Genomic DNA, 13437 nt, shown 5'->3' with positions numbered 1-13437 from the left:
CCTTTCTACCTCTCTCCTCGCTCTATCTCTCTTCCTCTCTCTCTCTCTCTTCCTCCAATCTCTTCCTCGTCTCTCACTAGTTCCACCCTTTTCACCTCACCATCTTCCCCCTTTGTTTTTCCATCAATGCTCGATGCACTTGGCTTGCCAGATACATGTAAAATAAATACAAATACCCCCTATTGTGCCTTCTGTCCCTCTCAGTCTCTCCCACCCCTCTCTCTTACTCTTTCTCCCTGCCCTCCCCCTCTCTCTCTCTCTCTCTCTCACTCTTTCTCCCTCCCCTGTCTCTATCTCCACCGCCCCCACCCCCCAAAATGTAGGCATCTATGGCAGTTATAAAGCGGAATCCTAGCTGGGCAGCCACAGATTGCTGTGTATAGGGGACTCACGCAGGGGGTTAGAGATAGGGCATGAGGAGGGGGAGCAGTGGAAGGGGGAGCTCGGCGGGATGATAATCAGGGTTCAGTGGAGCAGTCAGCGATTGGTGCGGTGTGCCTGGAAGAGTAGGTCTTCAGATCCTTCCGGAAGTGCGTATGAAAGGAGTCCGTTTTATGTGCATTGTTAACTTGTTCTAGTAACCGGGTGCCTAGCAGGAACAGGCCTCTTTCCTATGTTCCCTGCTTGCAGTTCTTTCTTTCTAATCTGGTCATGTTGCTGGACTCCAGAGATGGTGGCTTTCTTGGCCAGGTAGAGTGGTGATTCAGTTGTGGCTGCCCTTTGCAGGCTGTCTGGAACCTGATGCATTTGTGTACGTGTATACAGTGCAGCTCCCTGAGGACAGGAGTTATATGGTCCATTTTTCTTAGTTCTGTGGTGAGGGGTGCTGCACCATGCTGGACGGTTTTCAGAGGGGCCAAGGTGGCATCTGGGACTCCTGCGAGTAGGACTTTGTCTAAGTCTATGTGGAAAATGACCAGGGCTTGGACAACTGTTCTGAAACTTGGGGTGGAAGGAACGGCTTGACTTTGCTGAGGACAGCGAGCTAATACCATGCTGTTTGGGTCTTCTTGACAATGAGTGCCTCCCAAGCCCTTCAATCTCTTTAACATCTCTTTCTCTTCCTCAAACCACTGACTTGTTTCTCTTTTCGTATGTCTCACCTGCCCTTTCTCTTCGTTGCACAGAAATTTCAGGCGTTATTGAAACATACAAACGCTGTTTGCCCAAGATTCAGCTGTATGGACCCACCAATGTCTCCCCCATAATCAACCGAGTAGCAGCGTTGGCTAAGGAAGAACTCAAGAGCTTGCATGCCACGGTAAGGAGTGTGGCACTTCTGTATGTGGTATGCCATGGCAAGAACGGATGCAAATTGCACCGGAGTGGTATGTTCACAGTACGACTCGTGTAATAAGATTGCCACTTTGTGTGTACATGACATGCCGCATTAACAAGGGTTTTATGGCATGCCATAGTACAAGGAGTGTTTGGGAGCGTGGCAGAGGGATTGCTATGGTGTGAGAGGCATGCCATAGTAAGGAAGTTTATAATATGCATCGCAATGGTAAATTAAAGGTGTGTGCCACCATGTGTTTGGCATATCTTGGTGAAGCTAGAGCCCCAAAAGGGGCACTGTCTGTGGGATATTAGAGGGTAAGGAGTGAGGCTGTGCAGGGGCACTATGTGAGACATACCTCAGAGGAGGGAAGAACAAGGTGTAAACTGTGTTTGGGAGACTTCAATGAGAGGAACGAGGCTCGGGCTCCCATTATTTGTGTGAGTCATGCCATGCCATAGTGAGACTGCTGGCTGGGCCTCTGTGTGTGGTGCACTCACGCCCTGCCCTGGCTGTGCAACTGGATGTTTATGTGGGTCACTGTTGTAAGTGAAAAAGGACAGAGCCCCTTTAAGAGGGAAGCGCAAGACTATGGGAGGGAGCGGGAAGCGGGAGGAAAGGGAGGAGCAAGGGAAGAGGGAAGGCAGTAATGATATGGAGGAATAAAGAGAAGGTTGGAGTGCACAATGGCTTCTGTGCAGTCATTTGGTATGCGTGAAGCAGCCCCAGGAAAGGGGCTAACAACTGATGACGAGGCGAAACGAATGCCAGCAGTGCAACAAAGAGAACGCTCTGCAATAGGGAACACTGCAGCTGGAGCGCGTTGAGAGCGCAGCAGGGAACAGATGACTCCAGCCGGAGGAGGAGTGCTGTGCAAGAGGGCCAGAGCAGTAATGGAGGGATGTTATCGCCAGCAGTGAAGGACCCAGCAGCGCGGCACACTGAGGGTCACGCTGCGACTGACGGAGCAGAGCACGGAAGGAAGTGCCAGCAGCATCTGCCAGCAGCCCAAGAAGAGCCCACCAGCGTGGAGGAGGTAGGACCGGTGAGCCGCGCAGAGTGCAGGCAAAGGGGCCGCCGAGCCTACACCAGATAAGCCCAGCTGAAGTGAACGCAAGCAACAGGAGACGCTGCCTACGGCAGAGGGGGGTCATCAGACCCTGCAGCGATGAGGAGGGCCGTGGTTGCAGTGTGCCCAGCAGTGAAGAAGCAGCATATGCTGCTACAACAAAGAGGGTATGTCAGCGGAGGAAAAGGAGCCCAGCAGACCGTGTCATTGCACGGTAAAACGAATGCCCAGTAGAAGAGAACAGCCGTCATTAAAAGAGCCGGGTGGTGAGGAGCCCAGCAGCACCCAAGGACCAGAAGAAAGAAGAACACTGCCGTAAGAGCCCAGCAGACAGGAGAAGAAACGGCAGAGCCCGACCGCCAGGAGAGGACTGCAGTGGCCGAGAAGCGGAGGCACCAGGCACCACTAGTAAGGAGTCCATGCCCCCTCCCCCACTGCCGCATGCCGAACAAAGGGCAACGGCAGCAAGCAGACTGCAAAAGAACGCCAAATCTCTCCCGTGAGTGCAGGCACACAAAAAAAAAATGTTATGGTGGCCCCCAACCAAGGCACCGACATCCCACCAACCCCCAGTGGCAGCAAGCTGACCGAAAAAAAAAACACGCCAAAACGATCCCACGAAAAAAAAAATGCAATAAATAAATAAACCACGGGAAGATTAGCAAACAACAAACAGTGAACCCTACATGGACCACCGACATCCCGTCACCCCAGCGAGCTGCCCGCAAACGCACCCACAAGCGTAGAGAAAAAATTATTAAAATAAAACAACCGAACAATTGTAAACAGAGAGCACTAACTGGGACACCCCCACCACGCCAAAACCCCAGAGCCACCCACCCAGTGGACCTATGTTATTTAAACCCCAATGCAGCTCTATAACAGCTTAGGGACACACTAGTGGCCTCCAACACGCAGGCTACTGGTGCAGAACATTGACAGGCCCACAGGACAAAACCAACACAAATGAGGATAACCGCAAGGTGGAGAGCCATCACGCCTCTCACAACCCTGCAGAAGACCAAGGGAACCCATTTAGATACTGCCAACAGCCCCAAAAGAGTAAAGCTGCTCCTGAGCTGCCGCTGTTTAACCCGAGGATACGAGTAACCATGCCACAGACCAACTAACCGCCCATGACCACTCAGAAAGCCAGGAGCAACAACAAAGGCCCAACTAACACGCGGAGCACCACAACGCGCCCCGCATCATGATTGACCAAGCACAATAAGATGCCAATGCAGGTGTGCAAGCCCTAGGAAACCTGAGCTCCACATCACATGCTGCTGCCATGAGAAGGCCCGACCCTTTCGCCTTGAACCCGCACCACGACCAAGGAACAAGATGTGAAGAATGGGTCGAAGAGTTTGAAGACTTTCCAAGTGCAATCAGGAACCAAGACCCGCCAAACAAACTCAGCATATTTAGGAACCTGGTAGGAAAAGAGGAAAAGGACATCATTAAGACAATTCCAGCAATAGACAAAACCACGTACCATCGCCTCCTCGATGCAGGTAACGACAAGCTGATAGTAGGCTCCAACAAAGACTACGAACGCCTTGCATTCAACCAGCACAGGCAGCGTCCACACAAATCCATTGGAGAGTTTGTCGTACGTCTCCAGCAGAAGATAGTGGACTGCGATTTCGCCAACTTCAATGATGAAGAAGCTATAAGACTAAGGATCATAGAAGGGTGCACCTCATCAACGTTCAGAAAATACCTTCTCAAAAAGCCCCTACCCCTAGCGAAAATACTCAATCTGGCAAAAACATACGAGACAGTTGACGCACAGGCAGCCGCCATTGTAAGGAAAGCTGAACGCGACGCCATTGCGGCCCTCCAGGAAGGGCAACCGCAATACACTAAGCCCACTCGACCCTGGAGAAGGCAGAAATTTAGAGGACACCGGCAACAAAGCCCGAGCAAAGAGCAATGCCATGGGCGAGGGTGGAAACACACACACAGACAACCATATCCAGCCTTTGGACGAACATGCTGGCGCTGTGGCCAGGAAGGTCACCTTCAGGAAATGTGCAGAACGGGACCACCCACAAGCTCGCCATGCCAACCCACACCACCAGCCCAGGCAAGATACCCGAGTCCACCGAGGGAACGGTTAGACATCAGGAAAGACATCAAAGCCATGAACACCAGCCCACCCAGACGTCACAGGCATGCCTCTACCCTGAGTTAACCCACCCAAAAGGTGACGGACTGGCACTTGGCACACAAACCTCACCCATTCTGCAAGAGGACTATGAGCCTCGCAACCACCCAGTACTCTTCGAGACATCGTACGGGGGGGAATGTGGAAGCCACAGGAAACATCGGTACAAGGCAACTGTACCAGACAAGCTCAGAAGAATACCCCCTAGATAAACCCCTAGACCATGCCGTCCAATGGAGGACGGCACAGACAGTGCAGCCAAAAGGACCGTCATGACGCGACCCAACCCAAGGAGACCACAGAATGCCTGACACCATCCGCATGATACCGAGTCCCGCCATAGGGCACAGCCATCTCAGCCGCTGGACAGCACTACAACACACACTCGTCAGCATTCACTATAGGTCATTCGAAGCAACCCACAAGAAGGCATAGCTCTCAACTCACACGCTTTTGGCGGGTGTCACCCGCCTTGTAAAGGGCTGACTCACCCGCCAAGCCTCCTGCACGCCCATTCATTTCAATGGGCGTCTCACCCGCCAAAAACAAAATCGGGTGATTTCACCCGCCTTTGCAACAGAAATGGTTGAGAGCTATGAGAAGGACCACATGCCCGAGCAAGATGCAGGAAAGGCAAGCAAAGCTAAAAGACAGATGAACCGCGCAGATCCCACCCTAGCGACAAGGGACAAAGAACAAGTGACAACCACGACAAGGAACTACAGCAAAATGACGCCAAAGGACTCCCTCCTCCATGAGTTATACTTTGAAGAGCATAAACCAACAAAAGGTGAAGCGATCGAGAGGGAGGAAAAAGAGAGAGCAGAGACTTATGAAACACTGCAACGAGAGAGCGCGGAGGAGACCCACGAGGAACCAAGCAGGCCCCATCGAGCCAAAAAGAGACCCCAACGTCTCATCGAGCAAATGTTACCCGGGAAGTCTCATGTTAAGCAAGGGGGAGGTGTTGTAAGTGAAAAAGGACAGAGCCCCTTTAAGAGGGCAACTCAAGACTATGGGAGGGAGCGGGAAGCGGGAGGAAAGGGGGAGCAAGGGAAGAGGGAAGGCAGTAATGATACAGAGGAATAAAGAGAAGGTTGGAGTGCACATTGGCTCCTGTGCAGTCATTTGGTATGCGTGAAGCAGCCCCATGAAAGGGGCTAACAGTCACTTGACAATAAAGACGGTGACATTTTGTGTGGAACCCGATAGAATGGGGAGACTGGCCCTGTGTGTGTGGAGCATGCCATAATATCGAGGGAGACACTGAAGTGGTGCTGTTGTGCGGTATGCCACCGTACAGCAAGTACCCCCCTCCCTGGCATGGTGGCCTGTTGTCATTGGGAGGTGCACGTGGAATATTTTCCTTAGAAATTATGCGGTAGCTCAGATATCCTTACCCAAGACTTCCTGCAATTACAACCACTCTTTAAAGCACTACCTTTCCTTCTTTAGTCCCAGCCAAAAGGGGAGATCCCTGTGGAAAGGCTGTTGTCCTTTTTTTAGGAGTAGATTTTGTTAGGAGGAAACATGTCATCACCATGGGATGCTCCTCTCGAGCTGACTCTCTAGAAAGTTTGTTTCCAGACTTAATTTACAACACACTTAATGCCGGAGACCAGTCTCTAAGCATGGGACCGGGATTTTAACCTGTGTTGCTCTGCGGTGTCTTGCTTCCAAGACAAACAAGTTGCCCCTGAGCTATCCTACCAGCTCCCACTTTGCACCTTGTCATCGTTCGTTGATCTCATTGGACAATGTGAATTAGGACTCCAAGTTTATTGTTTTTTTTTCAGCAATTTAGAAACAATTGCTGAAGAATGTTGCCCGGTTAGAACTTTCCGCGATTGGGCCTTTTTGACCGCAGTACCTAATTTTCAGTTGTTCCTCAAATCTAAGAGAGATTTACTTGGTTGCAACCCTGAATACATGGTTTTCAATGAAACATACTCAATGCATTTCTATCACCCCTCAGTGGCTCAATGCGCCTGTCATCCATCAATCTTGTTTTGTGTTTTTAGAGATTTCCTCATTGTGGAGTGTGTTTTTTTTTCTTTCCTTTACACGCAAGTTGCTGAGTCCTGTGGTAATACCCCGATTACTTGCCCATAATCGTCATTACGTCTAGCCCTCCTCTTCCTCGTCACAGTGCTTACTTAAAAGTGGTCTGCCTTCCGACAGAAAACACCCTTTTTATTGTTGTTCCTTCCCACTGCTCTGGGTATAAATACACCATTCCCAGAAGTAGAGCAACTCTCTAAGGGATGGTCCTCCATCCTAACTGGGAGGGTGTGGCAGGCGTAAGTAATCTGACTAGAAACAGTTGTCTTAGGTTAGTCATCTGAGCATAAACCCCACGCCCTTCTCTCTTGCCCCAGTCCTTGCTGCTTCTTAAGGTGGACAATAAACACCAGATTGTCTCGCCTATTATCTCGCCTATTATCTGCGTAACACACAGATGAGAGGTTTTCTTCCAACTGGATTTTTAGGCATGTATATCCAGAATGACTGCTTCCCCAAATCTCTGATCGGCCGCCCTTCCAGGTGATTCCTTTAGAGGTAGAAAACATGATCAGTGTCACATAAGTGGCTGCCCTATTATTATTATTATTATTATTATTATTATTATTATTATTATTATTGTTATTATTATTGTTATTATTATTGTTGTATTTATTGAGCAATGGGAAGCAACGGAGCAAACGAGTGGGGATCTAACAACAGGGGAGGGAGAGCAATTGTTAGCAATTAATCTACAGAGTAACCAGCAGAGGGAACAGTGGGGATCAGATCACCCAGTCTCGGGTATGGTGGTTAGTGGACAGTGTATAGACCTGGGTGTTAGGGAGGAGCCATTCATTGAACAGGAGAGTCTTCAGCCCTTCAAAAATCTGGAAAGGACAAGCCACTGGCCTCTGTCCAGAAGGAGACCCAACCCCTAATGGGTCGCCCCCTAATCCCTGTGGTGTATGAGAGGGCTATCAGCATGTGAACTAGGGCAATAGTAGCCCAGAACCACTCATCAGTGGACTACTGAGATGCTTACCTGCCTTTTCATGAGGCCCACAGGTGGCCAAGAGATTATTTAATAGGTTGGAATGAAGCCCTCCACACTAGGTACATCTGAATGGATGCTCTAACATCCAGCAAGTGCTTGAATACCTCTGCCTCTCTGCCCTCCCCAGGTGTCAAAGTTGGAAGAACAATGTCCTGTTACAAGTGAAATCTAGAATTGACCCGATGTTTAAACAATGGGTCTAAGTGCAGCATCAAGGCTGCTGGCTCTATGACCATGAAAAGAGAGGTGCACAGTAGAAACCCAAATTCCCCTAAGCTCCCGACAGTTGTAATTGCCACCCAAAACACCACCTTCATTGTCAGGAATAGTTCTTTATTTTAAACCAGAGATCTAAATGGACAACTCTGCAGGCACTCCGTGCCAAGGGGCGATCTCGCTGAAGATGGGGAATCAAGAAACTCTTCAGGAGCCTGTTAACTAGAGATTCACCTCTGGAGCCCTGTTAGGCAGAATCACATGCAGTACACTTTGGGAACACTACATGCAATTAAGACTACAAGTGTAAGTACAATTTCACCTTTGGTACAAGCCCGTACTACACAGTAAAGTGGTAGCAGTGGCTGAGCAGCCAGACTTATCTCAAGAGTTGAAATGAGCAGTAGAACAAGTTACACAAAGGACCAACAAATACAGTGGTTCAAACAAACACTTACTCAAGGTTTTCTTGGTAAAAGAATATACATTTATTTACTCAATCAGTTTGAAAACATTACACTAGCAAGAGCAGCTCAATATCACACACTAATAAACTACAAATGCACAACCGGTAAGTACATGAACAAGTTTAGCTCCCCCTGAAGTGGGAGCAAAATGGCACTTCAGATACTTTTAAATGGGGTAAAATGACAAAGGTTGTAAGAATCAACAGCACAAATACATTCATAGGCAGGGCAGAGGGTTTCAGTAAACTACAACCAGCAATTCAGTTCATAGGCCTGGGCCAAAGTCAATGGTCCAGAGTCTCTGTATAGGATAGCACAGTTCTGGTAGTTAACGGTTAAGTCTTTGCCATGGTTTTTAGAAGAATTTGGCTAGGCGAAATGTTTGACGAATATTTAGGGAAGGACAAGCCTTTCATGCACTTTCTCGGTGGCCAAAAAGATTTCCGGACCGCGTTTGCACAGTACCTTTAAAGTGAAGAAGAGCTGTAGCTGAGGAAGTTGTTCCTGGCAGTTCGAGCAGATCTCACTGTTCCTGAGCTTCAGTCATGGGGACAAAAAGGAGGACGTCGGGAGGTACCTGCACTGCCCAGGGATGAGGCCACAAGCTCGGCAAAACGTCATTTTAAGGTGTGAGTGCCTTAAAGTCCACAAGTTGGTTTCCTTCCCTCTGGCTATCCGGTTTTCAACAGCACTCTGAAGAGGTTAACCTTGAAGGGCTTCTCTGTCGATGGAGTTTCAGGCAGTTCGTACCTGCAGCAAGGCTTCACCGTTCATCCAGGAGTTGCAGCAGTCCTCTTCCTTCAGCTCGTCTTCTGTTCCTCCATTCCAGTGGTCGACTCTGCTTCCCAAGTCCCAGAGACATGCTTTTAAACAGTTTTCCCCCATTCATTCCAGTCTGGCTGTCACTCACAGAGCAGGGTGGCTGTTCTTGTCGGACAGCCAGCCTGCCAATCACACCAGAGTGCATTCAGGTCTCCTAGGAGACTAAGCACAGGGAGTTTCGGGCACCTCCCTCACATCCTGTCCACCCCAGACACTCAGGCGCCAGAGGAGGGCTTCAGCACTGAAAAAGGCACACATTCTTCCCAGGTAAAACAATCAAATCGTAGAAATCCAGCAAAGTTGCTGGGGGTCTCAAAGGGTAAGGGAAATTAGCACATTTTGAGAAATCTCTCTAACAAGCCCCACACCCAATCCTAATTTGACAAAACTTGAAGGAACGCTGGGATTCTAGAGCTTCGCTTCCATTTTTTTGAGGGAGAAGCAGCCAGGACTGACAACATATTAGAATGAGCTCCAAGGCCTTGAATAGGATCTAAAGATCAGGGCTCAAGTCGAGGGTACACATGGGGGGACGGAGTCCACCCACTTTATTCAGAGGGGGGACGCAGTCCCCCCAGCTAAAATGAGAAACATTGAATGTCCTTTTTGAATTTCTGAATTAAAGCTGACCTCAGGGATCAAACCGCAGTCGGCAGATTTGTAGGCCGGACACTCCACCACTAAACTATATAACTTGAAAAATAACAAACAACTAAAGGTGAAATGTCCTATTTCGGTACTGCAAGTCCCAGGGAAATATTTGTATTGGTTCTTGGAGTTTAAAACATGCACACCTTTTAACGTTTTCAAAAGCACTAGTAGAAGAAAATATACTCTCTTGGTTTTGTGTGTGTGTGGATTTCATGAAAGGCAAATGCCATTTGTCCTGTTCCATTTGGGTGGTTATGCAAAGCCAATTTAATGAAATGTGCATATTTCAACATGATATGCTCATTTCTCGCGATGTCACATCCTATTGCGTTTGTTGATCAGTCCCCCCGCTATATTTTTTAGGACTTGACCCCTGCTAAAGCTAGAGGGTCACCTTGAATTCTGAGTGGTGCTGTCTATTCCTAAGGGCGTCACTGTCAGGTAAATCCTTCTCTTTCCAGCGCCATTCTGAACATTGCCAGTTGGTGATCTGTAGGGATGCCTAGCGCATCTGTACTGGAGAAGGGTAGAAACCAGGTTAGATTCATGGCAAACTGAACCATCACCAGAAACAATGTTCTCCTGGCCCAGAAATGGGCCACCAAAATCCCCTGGGCTGAGCTGTTGCTTATTTGTAATAACATCTTGGGAGTCAATGAAATCGAGGGGAACACATTTAACAGGGACTGGGGACATCTCAAAGTTACTTCATCTGAGCCACTTGCCAGAGGGTGAGAAACTTCTATACTGAACAGGGGCAATTGATTGTTCTGTAGAGGACCAACAGTATCTTTTGTTCCAAGGCTTACGATCTGTTGTAAGATGTCTGGGCCAAGGGCCAGTTCTTGGGATAGTGCAAAGGTCCTACTCGGGGCAAACTCCAGTGCATTCTCTATGCCTATTATGTGGGTTGGAGCCATAGAGAATAGATGTCTCTATGCCCATAGCAACATGGCAAATGAAGTACTATCCAGGGGACAGGCTATTGTTCCCCCCTTGTAGGCCATGCTAAGGTGTTGTCTGCATTATCATGAACGCCTTTTCCTAAATGCGTTGTGAGTTTATGGACCTGAAGAGCACTGCTAGTTCTCGTCAATAGAAGGAGATCCTGAGCTACCCAACGCCCTCGCAGATCCCTGTTCTCTATCATGGATCCCAATCCTGACTGCTCCCATCCAAAGTGATTTCTTTAGGTAATGGTGGGTGAGTGTCATTTCTCATTCTAGATTCAGTAGGTCCAACCACCCTTGCAGTAGGCACAGGGTCATGAGCCTGTGCCCATGAGCCGCCAGTAGTTTGAAGTGGAGTCTTGTCCATGGGGTGACAAAAACACAAAGAGGAATTAGTCCCTGTGATCTCAATGATTAAAGGGGTTTTGCCTCCTGTTGGGATTATAGAGTTGCAAGTGTTAATTTGACCCGCACGGCTCTGATTGCTACCAGATTCTCCAGATACTGCTCTATCAGGAGGTTTGCTGCAATGAAGGCAAGATCCCTTGGCAGGACCAGCTGAGACTTTGGAAAATATTTAGCAGTAACCCATGGCTCGTTAGTTAATGTGCATGTCCTTGACACACCATCTTCTCTTTGCTAGGGATGCCTCTTGTAATAGCCAATCACCCAGGTAATGGAATGTGGCCACAGCACTCTTGTGCAGAATTTCCACTGAAAGTGCTGGGGCTTTTTTGATCATTCTGCCTGCAGAGCCCATTCCAAAGGGCAGGACAATAAGCTGGAAGCAGCCCCATCAAACGAACGGAACCTATGCTCTGGCTTCCTTTTTGGAATGTGCAGAAATGCAGCCATAAGGTCAGCTGATTCCAATCAGTCGCCTCTTGAGATCAATTATTCTCTGGAAATTTTCCATCTTGAATGTGTTGGTTGTGGAAAGTTGTTGGCCCTGTTTAGGTCAGGATGAAAGCAGTAACCTTCGGAAGACGTAAGGACGAGCAAGATAATTAAATACAATTCTGTGGACATCTGATGGGAAGGCACTTGTTGGATGGCTCTTTCCATTTGAAGCTCTTGGAGGTCTTCAGGGGTATAAGTGACCCAAAAATTGTGAAATGGTTTTGCGATCTGGTTCCTTTCTGACCCGTAGGACCTTTTTGCAACTAAAGAAATGAGGGACACCCACTTTTCAGCTCTGTCAGAAGAAACCAAAAAACTACCAAAAATGGGTAATGGCCCTTGCCACAGTTTTCTAATTGAAATATTTTCCTGTCCACACCCGGTCTTCAGATCAGGCATCCTGTTCCATACGTCAGCAATGAACTAGCACAGACTGTACATATGTATCCGGGCGTGGGGTAAGGGGAAATGGTTCCAAACCTCAAATGTAGGTCTGTGGCCATTCAAACCTTGTGACAGCCACCCAACCAGCGGCGGTTAGCACATTCATACCGCATGGGCATCTATTTGGGCAAACTCCCCAGAAAGGGCCTCATCACGAGTTGGGCTGTAGCCCTTAAATGACGGTATTACAGCCGGCTGTATTAGCCCACAGTATTAGCACCGAAATTCCCCATTGGATCCAATGGACCCAATCAGGAATGGGGATTTACCGTTAGGGCCCAACCCGTGATCCGGTGGTAACACCACCGGACTGGTCAGTGCTAGGGCTATTACAGTCAGCAGTATTACAGTCGGGAATACAGCCTAACTCGTGATGAGGCCCATAGGGTCTGACCACGTGCCGCCTCTGGAAATCTAGTCCATATATATATATATATACATATATATATTTTGCCAGATACATGTTTCACACATACTGCACACAGGAGTAATGTCCAATTACAAGAACCTATAATTTGCCTATGGTAAATACAGGTAGAGGGCGACCCAGCCTTTAGAAATGTATGGCTCCAGGGGACATGCCAGCAAATGCTTCTCTTTTGAGCAGGGGGGTGGGGTCATAGATCAGCAGGGAATATTCAAGGCACAAATCAACCAAGTGGGAACATCAAAAGAGTGCATTAATGCTGCCAGAGAGCTGTGTTTTTTAAACGTTTGGTCTTACAATGGCACATCCCCTGTATGAAAATAATTCTATAAAAAGAGAAACGGGACCAGAGCCTGTTTGATTGTCACCTCCCGTCAGGGGAGTTGCTAGATCTGGAAAAGACCCGGGGCTACGCTGGTGTCGGAACTGCTGGGATTGGGGGCTAGCTGGTCTTTTGGCTGTAGCTTCTGAGATTCTATCCGGGGCTACAACCAAAAGATCATGGGCTATAGCCCCCTTAGCCCCCCCTAGCAACGCCCCTGCCTCCCGTTGCGTGTGGTGAAGAGTCTAATACTGTCTTTTGGGACTTATTGTTGCAACTTCAAGGTAAGTGTAACATAATGAACTATGTGTTTACTGTGATGTCTCCCCGCCCCCTTTCATACAGAAGTACTCCATTTTGCTAATCCTTACGGATGGAGTGGTGACAGACATGGCGGAGACCAAGGACGCCATCGTCCAGGCGTCCCAGCTGCCTATGTCGATCATCATCGTGGGCGTGGGCAATGCCGACTTCACCGACATGAGGACACTGGATGGAGATGACGGGACACTCCACTCGGCCAAGGGGGAGGCCGCCGTGCGGGACATTGTCCAGTTTGTGCCATTCCGAGACTTCAAAAATGTGAGTAACGTGCACATGCTCTTTCCCCCACATTGTATTGAGCCGGAGGAAGGGTGGAAGTGCAACATAGCAGAGTTGTT

General features: G+C 48.7%; 1 protein-coding gene across 2 annotated transcripts in view; it reads left to right on the top strand.

Annotated features, from left to right (window-relative positions):
* Positions 1-13437, top strand: part of CPNE6 (copine 6) — a 631388-nt gene that overhangs the window by 609585 nt on the left and 8366 nt on the right. For both annotated transcript variants that reach the window (XM_069633922.1, XM_069633923.1), the window contains exons 14-15: positions 1128-1261; positions 13121-13357. In XM_069633922.1, the coding sequence (XP_069490023.1) occupies positions 1128-1261; positions 13121-13357 (371 nt within the window). The remainder of the gene's footprint in view (positions 1-1127; positions 1262-13120; positions 13358-13437) is intronic.

The sequence above is a fragment of the Ambystoma mexicanum genome, chromosome 13 (assembly GCF_040938575.1).
Source record: "Ambystoma mexicanum isolate Mex_15411 chromosome 13, UKY_AmexF1_1, whole genome shotgun sequence".
NCBI classification, from domain to species: Eukaryota; Metazoa; Chordata; class Amphibia; order Caudata; family Ambystomatidae; genus Ambystoma; species Ambystoma mexicanum.
This window is presented reverse-complemented; position numbering and strand designations above follow the sequence as displayed.